The 23,164-nt window shown below is 37.5% G+C and overlaps 1 protein-coding gene across 1 annotated transcript; it reads left to right on the top strand.

Annotated features, from left to right (window-relative positions):
• The first annotated feature begins 5,957 nt into the window (after window positions 1-5,957).
• On the top strand, window positions 5,958-12,679 carry LOC140244110 (isopentenyl-diphosphate Delta-isomerase 1-like). Its single transcript, XM_072323755.1, has 5 exons — window positions 5,958-6,064; window positions 7,528-7,667; window positions 8,741-8,833; window positions 9,350-9,480; window positions 10,379-12,679. The coding sequence occupies exons 1-5, from the start codon at window positions 5,973-5,975 to the stop codon at window positions 10,700-10,702; spliced, it is 780 nt and encodes a 259-aa protein (XP_072179856.1). The 5' UTR covers window positions 5,958-5,972; the 3' UTR covers window positions 10,703-12,679.
• The last annotated feature ends 10,485 nt before the right edge of the window (window positions 12,680-23,164 follow it).

Raw genomic sequence — 23,164 nt, 5'->3', positions numbered from 1 at the left:
AAACAACTAAGCATAGAAAACAATATGCGATAAGGAATTAGGGGTCGTCTCACCTGCATTTGAGAGTAGCTTTATAAGTGAAAAGATATAAGAAGAATAATATGCAGCAAAACAGAGTCTGGCAGGAGTCTGTAATGTGTTAATATTATATGATAATACATAATATATAAATCATATATAATAATAATCATGCATGCAGAGCTTGCTTCCAAAAGGCGCTAAATCCATCATTTTTCAATGGATTAGCGCCTTTTGGAAGCAAGCTCTTAATTCATATTCGGTTACACGCAATTTTGCACAATGCACCTAAACGCGCACACGCGCACACTATCTGGATCCCTCTTTCCCGAAATGTCAAAAATATACGAAATCGAAAGACATGTGAGTTGACGAATTACTAGATATCAGCTGTTATTCATACTCTAATATGTAGCAAAATATGGTATATGTATAGGCCTGTATACATAATGTGTGTGTGTGTGTGTGTGTGAATCGCTGTCGGATGTATACGTTATATATATATAAACTATTTCGTATGCAAATGATACGCATATGAAATACCTTTTTCAAATCTATAGGATATATCAAAATATATTTACTTATATGTTTATATAGATTATATTATATCGATATAAGTGTGCGTGTCCGTGTGTATTATGTTGTCTTGAACTTAATGACGGCATAGTAACTAATCTGGTTGCTACACAGAAAGGTGTATGTTTATGTCATGAGCAAAGTTGCTGTTCCCCCCCCCCCCCCCCTTTAACACTCTCTCCCTGTCTCTGCACAATCACTTTCCAATTTGTTTCCACCCAAATTAATGAAAAATAGCACTTTTTTCTGCAATGCTAATGAACAATTTCACTTTTCTCTGATGAGACTGAAAAGCGTAGTCTCCCTCAAACTTGTTGTTGTTGTTTTTTCATGGTTCGACCTTGCCGAGTCTCAGTTTCCAAGTTAATTATAGATGGAAATGTACGCCCATGTATTCAGGTTATCCGTTGTTTGTTTCCCTTTCAGCCACTTTTTTTTTTTTTTTGTATTTGCCTTTGTATCTGGCATTTGATAAGTAGATATGGCACCCAGTGGGATGGAGATAATATACACTATTATAATGTATGCTTGTGGCCTGAGCTTTATTGTAAGCTAATGCGAAGATTTTTCTGCCGTTAACTTTAACGTTGAATGCAGAAATGTCGACAAGCAGAGCTTTCGTGCTGCTAGGCGAATATCTGGCTGTCCAGTGGCTGACAATGTTTGTTTCTGTATTACGTCTCTGTGTGTGTGTGCGTGTGTGTGTGTGTTTGCGTGTTTGCGTGTGTGCGTGTGTGTGTATGTGCGTGTTGTGTTCAACGAATCTATTTCCATAAGTTTGCACTAATTTTACTTGCGGTCAACAAGGCTTATGTATGGGCATAGAAGTAGTATTACCAGTTGTAATGCATAGGCAAATAAGAGTTACCCCCCCCCCCCAAAAAAAAAAAAAAAAAAAAAGGTGAAAGGTAACTCATCCTACAAACGGAGACATCACACTTTTTTTTTTTTTTTTTTTGAGGGACTAAAATATAGACAAAAACGCGCAGTCAATTTTGTTATATATCATTATCTGGGAAATGTCTGGAGGTAAAATTGAGTCGAATTCTCGAACATTTTTTAGACGTGACTATACAATCTGTCGGTGGCACGACAAGCATGACAAGAGTATGTATTTCAATCGACAATAGCCAGTGGGTTTCGATTACAGAATAGAGATATTGAATGAAAAAAAAAATGCTCGTTTCATCATCATTATCAATAATGGTAACCTCCCCTTGATACGAAGCGGCGGTGGATGAAAGAGGACTTGTTCATGGAAAGCAATTTTTATTTGACACTCATCTTCGGGTTTTTTTTTTTTTATTTTTTATTTCCGTTCAATATTGCACATAAACAATTTCCCGTATAGGTTTCAAGTATATGCAGCACAAAGATAATGACAAAAAAGTGCGTGCCGGTTTTATCATCAAAATCTATGCTTGAACCCTCCCGATAAAGCGATAATACTTGGAAGAGGATTTTTTTTTTCTTCTTAATTCTTCATTGATTTTAACTTTCTTTAATTATAGTCATTTATGGTGTCTTTCATTAACTTATCCACTTTCCTTCCAACCCTCCCTTGATAACATCTCACCTTCATCATGTTATCATAGAATAATTCAGTGTTCATTCTCTCTTATATAAAACATGTTATAATTATTGATATACATAATATATACACGCATATGCATATAGTGTGAGGACACTGTCAACACTGTGTGTGTGGGAAGGGGTGAGTTTGGATAGATCAGTGAAGTTCAGTCATATTTTAATCTACACTGTGATATGACTGAAAAACACCGTTTGCTAGAACTCTTTCTTTTGTGTCTTTACCGTCGAATCTGCTATGCTTAAAGGCCCTGATTACCTTTGGGAGCAGTGATTTTAGAATGTTCAAGATGTCACATTTGATGCGTATAATATGTGTAGGTCTGTTCACAAAACATCCTACCATATACAATGTTTGTAATAAAGCCTAAAATATAAGGAGATTTAGCGCAGCATTTTTCTCATTAAACCGTAACTGTAGACGGTTTAGTCTGGAAACATTTTCATTATAACTATTGTTCTCATTTTGTGTATTTAACAATATTTAATATCCATCATACGGATTCAAACTTTTACAGTGGTTGTTTCTATCCCTAACTCACATTTAAGAACTATTTTAAATCACTGGTGCTAGGTTTTTGTTTCTTATGCAAATGGTAAATTATGCCTTTAATGGCGACTATATACCCCCCCCCCCCATTACTCACTGGCTGAAACCAAGTTTCACGCACAATTCTTATTGTATATGTGTAATGTGTGTTCCATACTGCACACACACATTATTTTTTATCACATTTTTTTCTGAATTCATGATTCCTATAATGCAAATGGACATTTGCACAATCACTTTTTAATGTGTTTACAAATTGAACCAAACAATTATGGATTCTTTTTATGACATAATAATATTCAAATCAATTCATTACGATGAAAGAAAATTAACACCAAGACCTAGAGGCACAGAGACAGACACACGAACACACACACACACACACACACACACACACACACACACACACACACACACACACACACTCACACACACACGCACACACATACACACACACACGCACACACACACACACGCACACACACACACACACACACACACACACACACACACACAAATAACAACAACAACCCGGGTTTGACGGCCGGAACGAACGCGAAAAATTCAATTTAGTGCACGAGTGTAAATCAAACCAATACAATTGCAGAATATATCCCTCTGAAATTGTTATGGAATATCAAATATCGCCTGTTTTCAGGGGAGAATGATGTTCATGACTAAACCACCTGACGATGAGATTGCAAAAACTTCTCCTTCTGCCATGTTTTGGATAACATTTCTGATTTATCATCATCAAAGGAGACCTCAAGATGATTTGTAGATTTTTTTCTAGTTTTTTTTTTTTTTTTTTTGGTTTAATTTCGAACACACTGGTGACAGAGTTTCAATTTTTTGTATGTGTGTGATAATATAGGTGGGGAACAAGAATGTTTTCATAATTCCAAATTAATCACAATGAACAAGCACGATGACAAAACAGAGATACATTGATTATGGAATACTTTGTTATGATTTATGACTCATATTTTCTTCCGTTTGTTTCTCCTATTATATACATCGGACAACTTTGGCCATTACTAATTGGCGTATAACACAATCTCCCTCGCTTTCGGTCACATTTCCTGGCATACACGGCCAAATGAGTAGTGTCTGTGCCCTAATATTGCTATGTTAAAATATATCATTTGCATTCTAAAACAAGTATTGTTGATAGTACGCTTGTATTATCAGCATCATATATCAATGACCAAATGTATACAATGAAATTATTGTACATACAAAAATATAAATCTAGATAAATTTAACATAAATACATCTTATTGGTATATTTATGGTATATTGGTGTAGCTGTTCAAGTGTTTTCTCTTCAGTGTTCTGCGTCCTATAGCTTTTTAGTGGAACACTCTTTTCCATCGTTATGATTACTTCTTCTTTGTTGTTGTTGTTGTTGTTGCCATGACAAAGTGTGCATTTTTCCTTTTTTTTTGTTGTTGTTATAATACCCTTCGTGCATATATTTTTTATTGTGTTCAATGAACTGTCCTTCCAAGCTGGATGAAAGTCAAACTGACACATTTACCGCTTTGTATCATGCATTCTTTTTTTAATGGAAATACATTGTAAATAAACTAAACTATTGAAACTACTGAAAGGACGAGGCAATATCCAGTATAATAATCATTATCTTGACGTGATAGCTGTTCAACTTTTCCTCGCGAGATTCTGGAATTACATCGACGGAAAAGGACCCTCTCATGTGGGCCCCGAAGACAGGAAATGATCGTGTTTGTCTTAAAACCAACAACACCCCCACCCCTTATGGGTGGATGTCGACAGTTGATCGGAGAGCGTGGGTGTTAATTTTGACTTCAGTGCCTTTGTTAACATCATGCATAAAAAACCAAACCAAACAACTAAAGAATAAACTTGGAAGGAATTTTACCTGGACACATTCTGTCTTTTGCCATGGCAACGCGCGATTCCTGTCAAGAATCGTGCTGGTAAGAAAATGGAATTTTACATAATGGATGGTAATCACTCTCGAGACCTTTACAAATTCTCTGACCATTATCATAATGCCGGTCTCTAGCTATTACCGCGCTTTACACTAACCGTGGCGCAGTGTGCCGTACCCAGCACAGACAACAAATCGATAAATTATTGGTGTTATTTCTACGCCTATCGATTAACGAGGAGTACTTTAATAGTTGATGTGAATGCAGATGAAAACTTGCTAATAAAAAACAAAGATAGTTTGTTTGTTTATGTTTTTTATTCTTTTCCTTTTTAAAATTTTGGGATAATATACGGTTTTGGGAGCTTTGATTGTATCATAAAACCAACACCAAAACCCCAAGTACGCCTATTCCTGACGATGTAGCATAAAGCATTTTGGGGCATCTCCTGATCCCTTTCAAAGAATAGGTCTAAATCTCAATTCTTAACATATTACTAGTACCTCCCCCCACCCCTTTCTCTCCCCCCCCCCCCTCTCTCTCTCTCTGAGTTCAATTAAGAGAGCATGTCCTGCATACTTTCTAGTCTAAGGTTTAGCTCTCACTCGGCCTAGAAAAGTTTTGCCACAAAGGGAAACTCCACTCAAAATTAAAAATCAAACGAACGCAGCACTGAATTTGCATCGATACCGAACAAACAGCATTCTCCCCGCTTTTTGGATGGATCAAAAAAACAAAAAACAAAACAACAACAACAACACCCCACAATAACCATGAATTTCCAAGGGTACCTTATTATTGTTCCGTCTGCTGGGGGGGGGGGGGTACCATTGACATTGAGCCCCCTCCCCAGTTTCCGCAGCGCCCCCCCCCCCCCCGAACTGTAATGATTCTTGGTTTTGTTTTTGTCATAGTTTTAGCTCCTTTTTTTTTTTTAAGTACACCAAGATTATATGCATAATGATTATAATATACCTTCTAGAACTTGGTCGAATACGTGCTCTTTTGGTACTTGGATGGATCGAGTCGCATAAAATTGAAATTTTGTGAAATTCAACTTTTCCCGTCTCCATGATTTCCTTTATTTTTTCCCACTATGTGTTGACACTTATTAACGTTGTCAGAGGCTTTTAAGGGATATAATGCAAACGTTTCGGCTCATTCAAATCCTTAATTAGTTAATTGGTGGCGGATGCCTTGCTGAACAGTGTACGACAAAAGATGGGTCTGCACTCTAGACTATGTCGGACGATCTGCAAGGACATGACGTAAAATATCGTACGATGCATGTGTCTGTTATAGCCTGTACGCACACAGAGACTATGCTGTCTGCTTCTGTGATCAAAACTGCGCTGTCGTTACGTTTTTCCCCACTTCTAAGAGAGTTTTTAGTCTGCAGACAGTTTTCAGCACGGTATGTTCTCAGACAGATGTGGTTATTTATAAACATTTACATGTTATGACTGTAAAGGGGATCATTTAGAGTCCTCAGCCAGTGCGGTAGACGATAATAGCCCGTTTGCAGAGACTGACCGCAGTCCCACCCTACTGTTATTGTGTCATGTGTTTTGTGCGTAGAGTAGTTAGAATAATTTGTCGAGAAGTTCGTCTCTTTACAACATTTTGGTTCATTCTCCTAATCACGATTGGAGATTGTAATGTGGATTAAGACTCCAGTGATTCCCATTACTTGAGTTATTTTAGTATACTCACTCACATTTTGGGTCTTTTTCATGCATGTCTGCACGCAATTGCGCAACGCTTTCCGAAATGATCTCAGATCTGACTACTAGTATTGCAATTGTGCACTAAACTTTAATTGAATTACATTTGTCGTTAGAGCGTTGTTGTTGTTGTTATTTTAATTTTAAGGCGTGTGTCATTCAGTTATAAATATTTACGCCTAATACCTACTAAAATTTATACTAATATCTTTTTTTTTCTTTAAAAAAAGCTCATCTATTTTTGCAGCAGGCTGTTTGTTATTTTTTAAAGCATAATTTCAATCTCGAAGCAAAATTGAAAGGTCGTGTTTAGTGTTTAAGTATGTAACTTAACATGTTAGTTTCTATAAGGGACACTTGAATGTGTCTTGAATTTAAGTAGGCCTAATTTACATTTACAACTTAAATTTACTTATTCAAGATTTGTTGGTCTGATTTACTGTTCCTAAGTACTACTAGGAATACCAGGAGGGTTAGTCATGTATTTGTCAAATCAAGAGAAAGCTCCCGTAATAATTTCCACAAAAATATTATTCTTGTGAATGTTTACTGAATAGGATCTCTTGATCCTGGTTTGTTTGTTTTTTCTCTTTGAAAATTTTTATTACAGATCAGTGACATCTTTTATCACTGTATATTAAATATCACTACATAAATCTTTGATCTCTGTAGACCCCAGGCTATAAGACTTTTAGCCATGTACAATTTGTACAATATATCAATTCAAAGACAAGAAATATGTATTTGAAATCCTATTTGTTTTGTTTAGAATTGATGGACAAACTCTGACACATCCTGTTACAATTTAATGATGAGTTTACCGGTAAAGACTTGTCAACCTCGCCAAAGTCCATCTCGCACAAGTCAAAAACTGGCTAAGTCGAGGAAAAACTTTATGCGGCCCAGGATGTATATGAAAATGTGCTATTTCTATTGCGTATGATGTAAGTGTAAGTGAAAATTCTTGTAAATCAAAGTATCTTCCATGGTCCTTTAGGATTTGATTCAGGCGAGGTTGACTGTATGAAGAAAATTTGTGTGATATATCTATTTTAGGAGATTTCTGATATCAGATTTACCTTTGTTTGAATGTTTGTGTGTTTGCCTATAAAAGATGTTTGTCTGTCTATTCTGTAATTGTATTTCCTCTCAGTGGGATCATGACCACAAACGGGCTGGACGACACACAAGTCAAGCTGCTTGCCGAGCAATGCATCGTGGTTGACAAGGATGACAATGTAATCGGAGCGGCAAGCAAGAAGGAATGCCACTTATACCAAAACATCAAGAATGGTGAGAGAAAAAGATCTGAACACAGAGTGACACAGAAGGGGAGTGAAAATGCATGAATTATTTTAGAGGGTGACACTACATTTGCTCCAACAACAATTGCTGTGGTCTTATTTTCTTTACGGACTTAGGGTTAGGGTTGTGATGGGGTTTGGGGTTTACTTTGATGTGAGGATTAGGAGTGTTTGAGGGTAGAATTTATGTGTGGCGTACAGACATTTCATTGGAGCAATTGTCACAGGAGCAAATGTCAAGGAAGTGTTTTGAAGACATTCTCTTCTTCAGTCATCTTGTTTCAAATCAGAATTTATAACTTGCACCATTACAGAAAAGAAATAAGAAATGAATCTCAAGTTCAGTTAAGTGGTATTAGCATCACTTTTCTACATCAAAGCAATGGGAAGGTATTGTTTTGTGATGTGAAAATAATTGGCAATTCGTAATGGTTCTCAGGGCCTTGAGCAGACCATTTCTTTTCCCCACATACTTCAGTCATCATGAAACAAATATAAATGTATACATCTGTGTTATTGCCTCTGCTATTACAGTACATTGGCATCAGTTAATCAGAAATACTTGGTAGCATTATGTCTCAAGTATGAACTGACCTTGTAAACTCCTCTTAGCTCATTTCTATCAGGGATCCATTGCATAGTGTTTGAGAAGTTATGATCTCCCTAATGTAGATGAAAATTAGCAAGGTATTTCAGTCCATGTGATCACTTGGTACAGTAGCACAATTGAACTTTGTTATAAAGAGGTTTGATATAGCAAGACCCTCTTATAACAAAGTGATTTAAAAGGTCCCAACTCCTTATATTTCTTTGTTTTTGTACCGTGATATAGTGAGAAACCCGACTGTCATAGTTCTTATGTCATCCTCATTACAAGGTTAAGACGTTAGCACAATGATTACAGATGCCAGGTTTCCTGGACGTCTTTGTTGTTTATCAAAGAGCTGTTAAGGCATACTGAGCTGTACGTCATGATTGAAGGAGTGCCTATGAACCTCAATATTTTACGAGTTTTGTTGACTTCATTGGGGGTCATTTCACAAATTCCAAACTTATATGCAGGTCTCCTTCATCGAGCATTCAGCGTCTTCCTGTTTAATCAGAAAGGGGAACTTCTTCTCCAGCAGAGGTCCGATGCCAAAATCACATTTCCAGGTACAGTATAGCCTTGTTAATAAAGAGGTCAGATATAACAAAACCCTTTTATAACAAGGTGATTTTGTAGGTCCCAACTCTTTGTACTTCTTATACTCTATCCTGGTATAGCAAGAATCCTGATATAACAAGGTAATTGCCTTGGGGTTTTTTTTTTTTTTTTAGGTCCTCGTTAGAATGACATTCTCATATAGTCAAGATTGAGAGTCTGATAAAATAGATAATATTTTGAACCTGAGGAACTGGTTTATAGCGGTTTTGCATGAGTGGGTTCACAAACGAGCTTGAGGGGATTGATGATATAAAAAGCTGACGCAATCAACAAACAATACCAGACAAATATCCCATTGTCCTCATTCATAGGGATTTTAATCACAAATTAGTCTGCATTGTGGTAAAATGTTAAGATGTCACAAGGAATTTGAGCAAAAACTAGATAAGCCATGTACTAATTAAGTCGGGTGTTTGAATGTAGCACATGAAGAGTGAAAATCACACATTCTCATTATTTTCAAGGCTACTGGGCCAATACGTGCTGCAGTCATCCTCTTCATTTTGACGAGGAGATGGAACTGAAGGACGCCCTTGGGGTGAAGAGAGCTGCACGGAGAAAGCTGAAGCACGAACTGGGAATCGAGCCTGAACAGGTACCATAAACGACTGCATTCCAGTACAGATGCCAATAAGCTGTGTTCAGCTGTAAATCATGGGCCTCCACCTCCTCCTAGGAGAAAAGCTGATGGTTCTCCAAATTGGGGCCCAATTTTTATATTTTCATTTTATTCTTAAAAATGCATGTTCCACTTTGTTACTAAACTTTGCAGGCACAATCACGAGGGTAATCCCCCTGGTTACCGCTAGTGGACACCAGGACCCCTAATGTAGAGAATCTAAAAGAAAGCAAGAAAAAAAAAAAACTTTTTTAAAACCAGAAATACTCTGAGTAACTACATTAATGACTGTACTTTCGAGGTTGTTTATATGACAGATCTACGGGTGGCCCCATTTGGGCTGGGACCAGATTTTTGAGTTAGTTTTCACATTTTACCTTCTTGTGGAAAATACATGGTCAAATTTTATGCACTAGGCACATAATAATTATCCCAGTGTGATACAAACAGACTTTATGACCCCCAGGAGGCCCTCGTAGCCCTCCCCCCCCCCCCCCCCCCAAGTTTGCTATGTTCTTAGGTAATAGTCTGCAAAGAATGCATGAAAGGTAAACTTGCTATACTAGACTCTAGCACTAGACTCCTTGGTCTCTTGTTTTATCACCTGACTATGAACAAAGTATTATTGTTGAAAGACCTGACAAGACCTGACCGGAAATACAGCATCACCCATGCTGTCTCTATAGTGAAATAGATAACATGCCTTGCCGTCAAATATAGAAGTTCTCAGTTAAAATCTATGTATGTCTGCATTTGTCCTTTTTATTAAAATTAGTAGTAGTAGTAGTAGTAGTAGTAGTAGTTATACCGATTCCAAGAACCAATATTAAGCATGAGTGCTTCTTCGCTATGCTACTCATTTTTCCCATTCTAGGTGCCCGTAGAAGACTTCACTTACCTCACCCGTGTACACTACCAGGCCCCTTCTGACGATGGTGTGTGGGGTGAACACGAGATCGATCACGTCCTCGTCGTCCAGCGGGAGGTGGACCTAAAGCCAGAGCCGAACGAGGTCCAGGCGGTGCGCTACGTCACCCCAACCCAGCTGGAGGAACTCCTCGCAGAAGGGGATTGTGGGAAGGCGAAGGTCAGCCCGTGGTTCGCCAAGATTGCCCGGAACCTCTTGATACCAAAATGGTGGTCGGGCTTGGCTGACATCAAGAAATTTCAAGATCCAGAGACAATTCACCGGTTATAGCATCCAAACAGAAGCCCTCTCTCTTAGACTAATTTAAGTAAACTGTAAATACCTGTACTATCAAAATGTCTGTCTGTATGTTCTGTATGTGGTAACCCTCAATGACAAAACTAAACAAACAAACAAACAAACAAGTTTATAGGTCAGAGTTCAGGTCAGAAAACTCTGAAATAAAGCAGAAATATTGCTCTCCCATGTGATTGTATTCTACGACTAACTGACGTACGTGTGATTCCAGATCATTTTATATACATACATGTATTTGTTATGTATTGACATCAGAGGTGCATGGTATTTGTCAAAGTCTGCAAATTTAAAGAAATCTTTGCAAATCTTCCATCTAGATTCTTTCTAGAACCAGAAGTGACAGAGCTAAGTTAATGTTATGAGTAAGTAGATTAGTGACTGTAGTTTCAAGTGTGTTCATGTCCCCCCCCCCCAAAAAAAAAAAGAAAAAAAAAGAAAAAGAAAATAAGAAAGGAAGTTATGAGTAAGTAGATTGATGACTGCAGATCAAGTTTGTTCATGGCAGATTTGTGGGTGCCCCCTGTCATGAAAATCATGTTTCTGGTTGATGATTTCATGACTGCAGCCTCTCATCATTGCTGGATTATCTTGTATGACAAGTCAGCAATAATTTCTTGTGAAGGCTATGTCTTACTCTCATGTCAGGAAAGGAAATTTATGATTTTTATACAGTTCACCTAGGCGATATTACATAAAAGGTGAGGTTTGATATCAACCTGTTGAGGACAGACTGATTTTGCTACAACACGCATTTCCCATAGACCCCTGCCCGAGTATACTCGGGACTCGTCCTCAACGGGTTAAGTCAGAATATCCAAGAAAAGTCTCTGAGTACTCACTTTTGAGTGGCTGATATCTGACCAACATTTGGTTCTCGGACTTTTCATGCAACAGTGTCCTAGAGACTTGTTTAGGTTATCGCATGAAGACGTCTACAAATTTGATCATGTAGTTGTGAATAATGTCACCAACTTGTAAGAACAAGGGAGACTTAAGAGAAATTTCGTAACCTTTTCACTTGAGGTACGATTTTGATAAAACCTCTACTGTTTTGTTCCACTGATTTCTGTCTATTTGTTACAGCCAACTTAAACATGGCACAGAGTTGCACTTTACGGGTCGTACGCAGAAGCGCTAATATGAGGTAGAATATTGTGTTTTATTCTAACAGCCAAGCAGCTGCTTAATGTGGTGATGAATTTCAATTGTGTATTTTTGTGTGTGTGTGTTTGTGTGATACCATGCATGCAGTAAGCCATGTATACAGAAAAGGACATGTAATCCTTTTAAAAAAAGTTTCTTGTGCCAATTTGTTTTCATCTGTTTAGGGACTGACATGAGCATTACTGCTGTTTATGACCATTTTACTATGTCCTGTGAGGAGTCTTTGGAATCCGTCATGGCATAGAGTGCACGTTTATACTGAAAAAGTATCATGTGTAGTGGTACAGTGCTTGATTTCTGTTGGAGAGATGGAGACAAAACGAGTTTGTGGGTTCAACCTCCTTGCCGAATTTGCACTGGCATTGTTTAGAATAACTCTGATCAGCAGTCTACTCTGCACCTAGCTTGGGCTAGTAGAGTGTAAAATGTGAAGTATATCCAGTTAATATGATATAAAAGAAATCTTTTTGAAACGCTTTGCAAAGAGTTTATGGGACCGAAATAGCAATCTTATCATCATCAATTGTCATTTTTTCTCCATGATCATACAGCCTCATTTTCTCTTTCACTGCCAAGTTTGCTCTAGCTAAATTCATCCAATATTTTGGAGTTCTAGAGTTGGTGATGAGAAACACATCATTAACAACTAATACAACTAATAAGCAGGGATGTTGGAGGTAAAAAACATTATCTTTATGATATGAACTTTCTTGGTGAATGTAATTGTCTGCAACAGTTGATTCACACACCTCCTCTGGAACTGTGGAATAAAGCAACCATGTGATAATATGCAATAGTTTGTAAAGAGTCTACCGTTGTCTCTGGCACCGATTCCCTGACCTTTGTTATTCCTCTGAACTTCCACAAAATCCTATACACTGTTACCGCGGCGATCGCAAGTGGTATCAATAGCTTGACAATACTTTAGTCAGTAAATGGCTTATTACAAATGTCACATACAATGTGTGTGTGTGTGGGTGTGTGCGTGTGTGTGTGTGTGCGTGTGTGCAGTGTGTGTATGTGCGTGTGTGCGCTCATGCGCTCAAGTTTTGTATTTTACAGAAGATTTGAATGGGAATTTACCGAGTTGGAAACAATTTAAAAATCTTTCTTGTTAACAGAAAGGAATTCAGAAGTGTTACCACACGTCATGGATATGACCTTGTTCATACATGTAGTAGATTGTACAAGAAATAGAAGGCTTGACTTAACAACAATAACAAACAACAAAAAAAAAAAAACACCAGCCAATCTCAAATATCTCTTATCATGCTTTTCCTCATGAAAGCAACAACAACAACAACAACAACAACAAAAGAGCAAGATCATTAATTGTACACCGCAGCAGAATACCTGCTTAATGAATGAATGAATGAATAATCTACTCTGTTTTCCCATTGGTCATTAGGCCTAGCTACCGGGCATTTTGCCATTAGAAAAAAAAAGCAATAATTGAAAAATACAAGTATATATAAATATGAATAGATGAATAAATTTAAATATATATATATATATATATATATATATATATATATATATGTATGTATATATATATATATATATATATATATATATATATATATATATATATACATACATACATACATACATACAAACATACATACAGAATTCTCCATCTGTCTCTGTGTTACCTGAAAAATAGCCCTGTCAGATTGTTAAATGATTTATAATGTGTATCTTGGAATGTGCAAGAATTATATCTGTGATTATCCAGGGATTCAAGGATTACTTGGAATCTGCAGAGTCACAAGACAAAGGATAAAATAAAAGAATAATCACATTTGCCACAAGCACGAAACGTATGAAATCCATAATTCATTCAATACTATCGTATACCGTTGGGGGGGGGGGGTATGTTTGATTTGAAATGTGTGTGATGGTTAAAATTTGAAATATCATACCTTGTGCGATAGTCTTAATTATACTGCAAAAGCAGTTGGCAATTTTAATAAGAATATACTAGTTTCTTGATTCAATATGATTATTGAAAATCTCAGTTTAATATAGGCCTTTATAATACTATGTCTAATTAGATACGAATGTATTAATATATTCACTGGGATACGATACGAATGGTAAGTAAATTCTGCTATTCTACACTAATTTCAAATAGGGCCTACATGTACATGCGTGATATACAAGTATGAAAAAAAAACCCACACACACACACACCCTTGAATAAAAGGGTTCTGACCGCTGATAAAACTTTGGATGTACCTCGGTGAAATGTAGGAGGATTTGCGATACACACAATGTCATATTCAGTATGAACGCCAGGAAAATTGATGTACAGATGTACACAGCTTATCTGACATGACAAAGCAGGTTGCTTTTTGATTAGCCTAAGAGCAACAGCTAGGGTGTGATGAAACTGAGCGTCGTTCGGACGGATTTTATGTGACTGCTGCGGAAATAAATCAATGCTTTTAAGCAAGCATCTATACGACACCAGAGACGTATTTTCGTTTACGATGGACTGTGACTATAGGCAATGCATGGGGACTATAGGCAATGCATGGGGATTATATTCTCTACGTATAGAGAATAAACAGCAATGCCGCTTATTTTGGCTACCAGAGGATTCAATTTGATTCGGTCCGGATGAAGCTTACATGGCTGCTAAGTAAAATGCTTTTAAGCAAGCATCTACCACACTACTTCGACTTACATATTATTTGTTTCCGATGGAAAAGAAGATTATGTGGGGTTTGTGTGTGTGTGTGTGTGTGTGTGTGTTTGAAGAAAGGGTGAACAGCAATGCCGTTATTACCGCCAGAGGGTTCGATATCGAGGACCGTAGGATTATTGAGAATCCGTGTTCTTATCCAATGAGCCACCTCTGTAGTGTTCCTCGTAATTTAAGGCTTTGTTTACTTATTTATTTCATTGAATATATATCATTTAACAATAGCTACAACTGTACTGTTGCCATATGAAATCGTGTGTGCAGACGCGTTGTTGTGATATTCAATTTCATATGCACTCGCTTTGTATAGAGGTGTACATACTTTGCATTCCACAGCTCAAGTGATGTATTACACTGATTTTGTTCGCAACTGCTTAATGGAAGTTGGATAAAGTGTCGATGTCATTATCTCACACATAGCCCATTAATTTTCTTCAAACGATAATCTTATTTGTTTCCGATTATGATTTCTATAGAATAAAGAAAATCTAGCATTCGTTTACATCTGATAGTGTTGTCAAAAACCTTGAATTGGTAACATTTAATTGGTTAGGGGTTGTGATTGCTGATGTATCGAAAGAACAAATTATGAGTTTATTTTCTTAATATTCTTGTAGGCCTAGAGAAACTTACATTGTATTGTCAGGTGATGACAGCATTATCAGATTATGTATCACAAGATTTGCATACATATTGGAGAGCGAAACACTGCGTCCTAAAAATCTATTGAGTTTTTTTCATTTTCATAACTTCCATGCATTTGAAGTTCGAGGGTACGAAACCTGCTGTGCCATTTTATTTGTTTGGTTTAAAGGCAAAACATATCGATAATTCTTGTATACGCAGTGGCGGCCAGCATTGATTAGTACGAGGGTGGGCGGAAACACTGAAGGCGAACTAATTATACCCTCACGCGGAAAAAAAAAAAACAGCGCCCGATGATATAAGGCCCTATAAATTTATGGTAGTAAGCATATATATATATATATATATATATATATATATATATATTTAGACGTAATAATTCATGCTCAAAGCGAGAGTATTTCCTTCCACAGGAGGGAGCTTTTGCACTTAGAGTTATAAGAGTTAAAATTCAACAATGGTGCACACATTACTTGGTGGAGTATTTGCAAAAAAATTAACAAAATAAGTAAGAAAATGACATTTAGCGACAATGTGAATGGCTAAATCATAGTATCTGAAGATACTTGAATTTTACTTTATGCCCCAGTCACATAGACATCCCGGATCACCCCGGACCACCCCGGATCTGATCCGGGGAGAGATCCGTGTTGACGCCGGGAGGCCAACACGGCAACTTTTGGAGGTCAAAAACATCCGGCGTCATCCGGGGATTGCCGTGTTGACAGAGCAATCCGGGGTGGTCCGTGTGGCTGCCGTGTAGCTGCCGTGTAGCTGCCGTGTTGATCCGTGTAGATGCCGTGTTATTTTTTGTCCGTGTAGACGCCGCGCTCTTCCGGCCTTATCCGTGTAGCTGCCGTGTTGATACCGTGTGTACAGTCATTCCAAAATCCAAAATCACCGTGTAAATCCTTGAGCATCCGTGTTTATATGTGACTGGGGCATTAATGGAGATGGCGATGCAATACTAACTGCTAAGGCAGAATTCGATCGTCACGTAGGACCGACTACCAGTAACGTGCTACCAACCCACTGCTGAACGGGGAGGGCGCTTCAGAAATAAGAGTAGTGCATTACGATCGCAATCATATTTTACGCTTTTAAAGGGACTGTACAGTACTGGTTGAGGTGGGTATTCATGTTTTGAACATTCCTAAGTGAGATAATGAAAAGCCTCTTATGAAATATGAAAGAGCATGTAATTTTAAGAAGGATTCAATGTTTATTTGATGAAAATTGGTTTTCAAATGGCTGAGATATCCAAAAAAAGTGCTAATAATAAAAGGCGACATGCCACAACTTTATTAGGATCTCTTTGTTTCACCTTATTTTTGGATATCTCAGCCATTTCAAAACCGATTTTCATCGAATAAACTTTTGATACCCCTTAAAACTGCATGCTCTTTGACATCTCATATAGTGGTTTCTGAATATCTCGCAAAACGTTAAAAGCTAAATCCTCACCTCGACCAGAACTGTACACACCCTTTAATCTCAAAATACTCCAAAATATCTCATTATCCTGGCAAACCGCGTCAGCCAACAGTCTTCTAGGTAAACCTTCTCGATATCAAGATTGCCTTCAAATTCCAAATGGTAGGTATGGATTTTGAGCCCTTCTAAGAACTATGTTTTAGCTTTAATTCTATTGATGGACAAGTCTTCAGTCACGTTTCTACGGTAAGCCGTCCTTAGAAAGGATAGGTGAGAACATGCCCGAGGGAACTTGCAGTTTCAAATACACAGCGACAAATACACAGCGACCCCGCTATGAATGAGTATCGTTATTGAAGTCAAATCTAGTTTTGACGAGTTCGGTGACAGTATCAGAAGATGATTGGATTTTTTACTATCCTTGCCGAAGGCATGTAATAGGATGGCTTAATGATGGTCTTTCAATCTTACTAGTTCTTTTCTTCTTCTTTAAAAAAAAAAGAAAAGAATGAAAACCTCATTTGATATTCGTGTTATCTCTACATGAGGACAAAATAGAGTTTGAATTGTCTCAGAGTGTGATATTGCAATTTGCAATTATCGTGGCGCACATTTATGTAACAAAACAAAACAAAACAAAACAAAACAAAACAAAACAAAGCAAAACAAAACAAAACAAAACAAAACAAAACAAAACAAAACAAAACAAAACAAAACAAAGCAAAACAAAACAAAACAAAACAAAACAAAACAAAACAAAACAAAACAAGACAAAACAAAAAATACTTGCCGGCTGACGAAGGGAGTATAAGACGTCTTCATGTGAAATCGAGGTCGGTTTTTTTACAACGTTCTCAGCAGCTTGCGCTCCCGCTTGTTCCCTTTTCAGTTACACTGTTTCAGTATCAGCTACGCCGTTCCTGCATCCGTAATTATAGGCCCTATTTGCCCCCGAATCCCGCTCTCACCGCTATAAAACGGATCCAGCCGATATAATGATTTGAAATTTCGCTGCCGACTTAACAGGTCTGCCAAGAAGAGGTCCAAGAGAGGCAAATGTTAACTATAGGAGGATGTGCAAACGGTTATGGTACGTTCCCACTGCCGATCAGATCAACTCGATCAATCCCGATCAAGCTTTTTTGGCCTGGTCGGGCTCGCTCGGCATTGGTATTCGGGGTCGATCTACCTTGATCGGCATCGCTCCTGCTTCCTTCACGATAATTTTGGACATGTCCAAAACATTCGAGTAGGAAGCCCGAACACCAACAGCTCGGGTAGTGATCGAGAAGAGATCGAGCTTATCGGGAATCGGTCGTATAGAAATCTAGTGTGGTCGGGACGGATTTTTCCCCGAGCTCAGTTCCCGATCATCTCGAGTTATACTCGAATGTGACACGATTGATGTCAGATCATCTCGATCCAGGATTCATCAGTTTCATGAGTAACTCGACCGCTGCACGACCGCTACAGGACTGCTGTCGATTGATACTCGACTAAACTCGATCATGCTTCGACCGGCACTCGATCAAATACCGAGCACTTTTTGATAGTGGTTGCAGCAGGTGCAGACGTACTTTCTTAGCACTCATTTATTGTTCATGAAAATATATGCAGTCCTTGATCACGTTAAAAAGTTAAGTGTCTTCAGTATCTTCAGCCACTCCTGGCCCACTGAAGAAAAGAAAGGGCCACGAAGAGAGAAAAGACAACAAATCCTAAACAGCAGACATGGTAGAATTATACTTTCCAGACAAAAATTTCAGAAGAAAGAAAGGAAACACGACTGAAACTGACAAAAATTCGGTATTCTGGCAATATGAGTGTAACGTGAAAGGAAATTTTCTAGATTATTTACTTAAGTTATAAACTGAGAAATGTTTCTTGAATTCTATTGCTAGCTTGTCTGTTTCAAAGTTGAAGTTGATTAAGTTGATATAAAATCTATTTCTTACGCTGACGTGTTAAAACGGTAGTTGTAACTTAGATTCATAAATGCTCAGTGACTTTACTTTTATTTACGTAGATGTTACACTTTTGCTTCGCTTAATAATGTTTCTTTTTTTTTTCATTGAGAGTTGTATGTACATACACGCATTTGTAGCTTGAAGTCCACCTTGATATCGATTGGCTGGGATGAGCTGACAAAAAATAAACAACCAAGATTTTCATTATTTTTGCTAATGTAAAATGTAATATTGTTTTAATTTTCATAATAATGTACTCTGTTCCACATATCAGCACACTTCATGAATTTAGAAATTAATGTGATACATGTATTTCCTTTTACACACTCTTGGGCTTATACTTTATCAATGAATACATACACATTTTGCATTCACTTTTTCATTCTTAAATAATGAGAACAATAATGACAAAGATAACACGACTCAATAGGGTTGTAGGACAGTCATTTTTTAAACTCTATATAATGGTGCATTTATGGGCATATAGGCCTATGTTTCATTTTAGACCAAGTTAATTTCAGCCCACCTATATATAATGCACTTACGAAGCGTGGCGGTGTAATTTTTTTTTTTTTTTTTTTCACGAGAGATCAAACTTTGATTTGCTATTCTTCACATCCAATGCAAATATTGAATGCATATGAACGAACCTATTATATTATACATGGTGTCCCGGCCGGCAGACAGAATGCTACAAAACTGTCTCTTATTTAAAAAGATATGAGCGACTGAATGAAATCGTTACATTGTTCAATAGGAAAAAACGCCTCAAATTCTATTTGACACAATGATAATCAATCTTTATGCAGGAGCTTTGACCTCCATGAAAATTTGTGATTTACAAAATCTGTAACTTTGGGCACTGATATCCTACTTGACTGAGCGATAGTGCAGCCGTAAAAACTGATAACGAATGCGTCAAAAAGTAACTACTAAAAACGGATAAAATGAAATGAATACAAGTGAATGCATTTTTTTTTTGTTTTGTTGTTGTTGTTTTTTTTTGGGGGGGGTACCTTTTTGAGTGGCTCACAAACAGAGTGATCAGTCTTTATTATCGTTTTTTTTTTTTTTTTTTTTGCAGGAAAAATGACTATATAATCGAAACGCCTGCGCGAGAATTGATAATTGTGGTTTCAAAATAGGAAGTGTTCTTCTATCAACTATAGGTTTTCCCGGCCAATTTCGCTCTTTTGTCAGTCCAATTCCTAATTGCTGAATTCAATTTAGCAAAATATAGCATAGATGACATGTTCGGAAGTTCAATTTTATGATCTCTTCATTCAAATTCATTTTGGAGCATTCAAATTACCTTTAGCCTCATTCTAATTAACACTTTTTCAATTGAAATTCGTAAAACAAGCACCATTTTGTTTTTCGTTCATTCAGTTTAGAATTATATAGTCACGTGATCACGGACATGCTGCTCTCGTTCATTCAAATTCATTTTGGCAATCAATTTAACATCTTTTGCAGTCAATTTAGCACGCAAATTTATGGTTTGGTTCTTTCTTTTTTATAACTTAGTTACTGTTCTCCAAGCGTCATTACGTTTCATATTTTCGTACTCATTTTAGACATTTTGGCACCATTTTTTTTTTCTTTAATGTGCTTAGTGACTCTTCAAGTCCGAAGATAATGCAACATGTGCATGGCCACAACTTATCTCGCCGTTGAGCGCTTTATTCCCTGTGTCGGCCACTTCTAGGAAGTCAAAGTTATGATCATCAAATATTCCTATAATTCTTTTTCTGTCCCCTTGAGAAAATTGTAATACGTCTGTATCTTAACTTGTGCCGCCATGACTGGAAGAAGATGAAGTTAAACTATATAATAGTGTTAGTACATGTAGGCCTAAAATGGCATGTATGAAAGAAAAGGGGCATTACAGAACAGCAGACTCGAGTAATGGTCAAAAATACGATACTTTTACTGCTTAACAGTGCGTGGATGAAACAATAAGTCACATAGAAATACGCGTCTAAATGTTATCAACTTTTCAAAAAAGAAATAACATGGCATTAATTTGAATGAACATGTTAGGAATTTGACTGCCCATATACGCGAAATTGATGACTGAAGTACCCCTTTCGCCAGTGCTGGCGAATTTGAATGACTGAAAAGCACGTGCCAATTTGAATGCCCGTTTTACGAATTCGAAAGGCACATGTGCAAATCTCATGGATCGGAATGCTAACTGAACGAACAACTTGCAATTTTGAATGAAAGAATGTGCAGTGACGAGGATTTCGCTAAATTGAATGAACCTTTTATCAAATGAACTGACAAAAGTGCGAAATTGGCCGGGAAAACCTATACCAAAGATAATCATTTCTTTCGTTCATTCATGCTTTTGCAATTAATAGTCAGTTTTATAGCACTCTTTTGGTCCATGCCGTATTCAAGTATAAATACTGAATATTGTCTCATATAACCAAACGAATAACTGTAACCAATTCTTCTTTCACTCGATCACTGTACGAACCTGCCGACCCGTTCGATGCAAGATCTTACACAGATCGTGTCATGTCGAGCTGGTCTAAGAAGTCTAGTAGAAATCGAGTATTGACCGTGTAGCGATCGTGTATTGATTGTGTGTAGATCGGGATGTTCGAGTAGAGATCTATGTGGTTGTCGAGGAGAGATTCTGGAGATGTCGAGAATGGTCGGGTGTGGATCGTACAAGATCGAATAGCGGTCGGGAAGGGATCGTGTTGAAGGACGATCGAGCATTTGGTCGGGATTGCTCTGGTAAAATTAGGTGATCGGGATTGATCTCGCTTGATCGAGTTGATCTGATCGGCAGTGGGAACGGGGTATTATGGTGGGTTTCCACTGCCGATCAGATCTACTCGATCAAGCCCAAATTATTTTGGCCTGGGCGGGCTCGCTCGGCAAGGACGATCGGGGTCGATCTAGGCCTATAGTATATCTTGATTATCGGCATTGGTCTGGCTTCATACAGTACATGATATTTTTTGACTGTCAATATTTATAATATCGTGTAGGAAGCGAGACTAACGCCGAGCAAGTAAAAACTCTATTCAATTTTATTCTGCATATAAAACAGATATGGGCTCCTTTTATTCAGGCATTGTTGATATTATTGCCCCTCGAAATCTCGGCTCCACGCTATTACCCTGTAGGAGCAAGCTCCTCGGGGCCATAGCATGGAGTTGAAATACCTCCGGGCAATAATGTCAACAATGCCCCCCCCCCCCCACAAAAAACAAAAAAACAAAAAAACAAAAAACAAAACAAAACAAACAAACAAACAAACAAACAAACACCAAACACCAAACACCAAACACCAAAACAAAACAAACACTCCACATCTGAATGCAAGGCCGTACTAGGATTTTCATGGGGGGTTCAGAATGAGAGAATGGAGACCCTGGTAGATGTTTTCCGAACGGAGATATAGGGATGGAATAAGTATCACAGATAATAGAATGCAATGTTATACATTTGCACTTAAAGTTTATCAGATGACGTAAGTCATCATTGATCAGTATAATTGTATCTTCCTTCATGACAACGGTGATTCGAGTTGATACGAACGATAAATTGGCCTATTATGGTAAAATGACCGCCAGTAGAAATATCCATGCCATGAGCAGTCTATACATGTATGCTGCCACATTTTTAATGTTGGCTGTTGTGGTCATCTCCAACTTACTGTATCTAAAAATCACCACTATAGCTGCATATTTCCCTCTTCAGTGAAATGAGCATCCTGTTGAGCTTGGGTCTCTTATAGTGGCTAGAACCGTGGCACAGCATTCGTTAAATGATGACCGAAACGCTACCAATATACGTTCACTTTCTTTCATTTTAAAACTGTACAGGAGGGCGTCACCGTGCTAGCTATCAAGTTGTCGTTATATGAAATGATATGATATGATATGATATGATATGATATGATATGATATGATCTTTCATTCGCACGAAAGACACGACAATAATCTATATCTTGGCCGTTCATTTTTATATCACGCCAAAGTGAAGTGAACTACATGTAATGCTCGTTCCGTGGTCTATGCATCGTATTAGATCACAGGCATAGATTACTGCTTTGTACGTTGGAAGACACAGATCATGCTTATCTATGCGGTATCTCTCGGACATCAATATGATTTCGTGCAAACTAGTTGTAGATCTCTGGAAATCCACACCAGGGTCATCAATGTCGCGCTACAGGCCAAGAAAGCAAGCATTGTGAGGAGATTGCAAAGTAACGTGTAGTTTTGTCTGCTGTGTTGTTGTTGTTGTTGTTGTTTTAAAAAAGAAAAAGAAAATAGGAGAAAATGGGACCCTATTAAAGATAATTTGCCTCAGACAATACAGTCATAAAATCAGACTATAATGAATCTTAAACAAATCAAACATTATAATTAGACATCCAATATAGGCGCTCAAAAAAAAAAATGTCTCTATCTAGCATAGACTAGGGAGCTCATAAATGAATGCCGTTCTTTAATATATGTTGCCATTGTATTTCAAGATGCCGATCTCAAC

Source organism: Diadema setosum, chromosome 20, assembly GCF_964275005.1.
Source record: "Diadema setosum chromosome 20, eeDiaSeto1, whole genome shotgun sequence".
Taxonomy (NCBI): Eukaryota; Metazoa; Echinodermata; class Echinoidea; order Diadematoida; family Diadematidae; genus Diadema; species Diadema setosum.
The sequence above is the reverse complement of the archived record's forward strand: the minus strand, read 5'-3'. Positions and strand labels throughout refer to the sequence as shown.

Bases quoted from the DNA above. Each gene is read 5' to 3' on its own strand.
- LOC140244110 (XM_072323755.1), top strand. From the start codon at position 5,973: ATGCTGTCTGCTTCTGTGATCAAAACTGCGCTGTCGTTACGTTTTTCC. The intron at 6,065-7,527 runs GTATGTTCTCAG...ATTTCCTCTCAG, and splicing joins TGCAGACAGTTTTCAGCACG to TGGGATCATGACCACAAACG. The intron at 8,834-9,349 runs GTACAGTATAGC...ATTATTTTCAAG, and splicing joins TGCCAAAATCACATTTCCAG to GCTACTGGGCCAATACGTGC.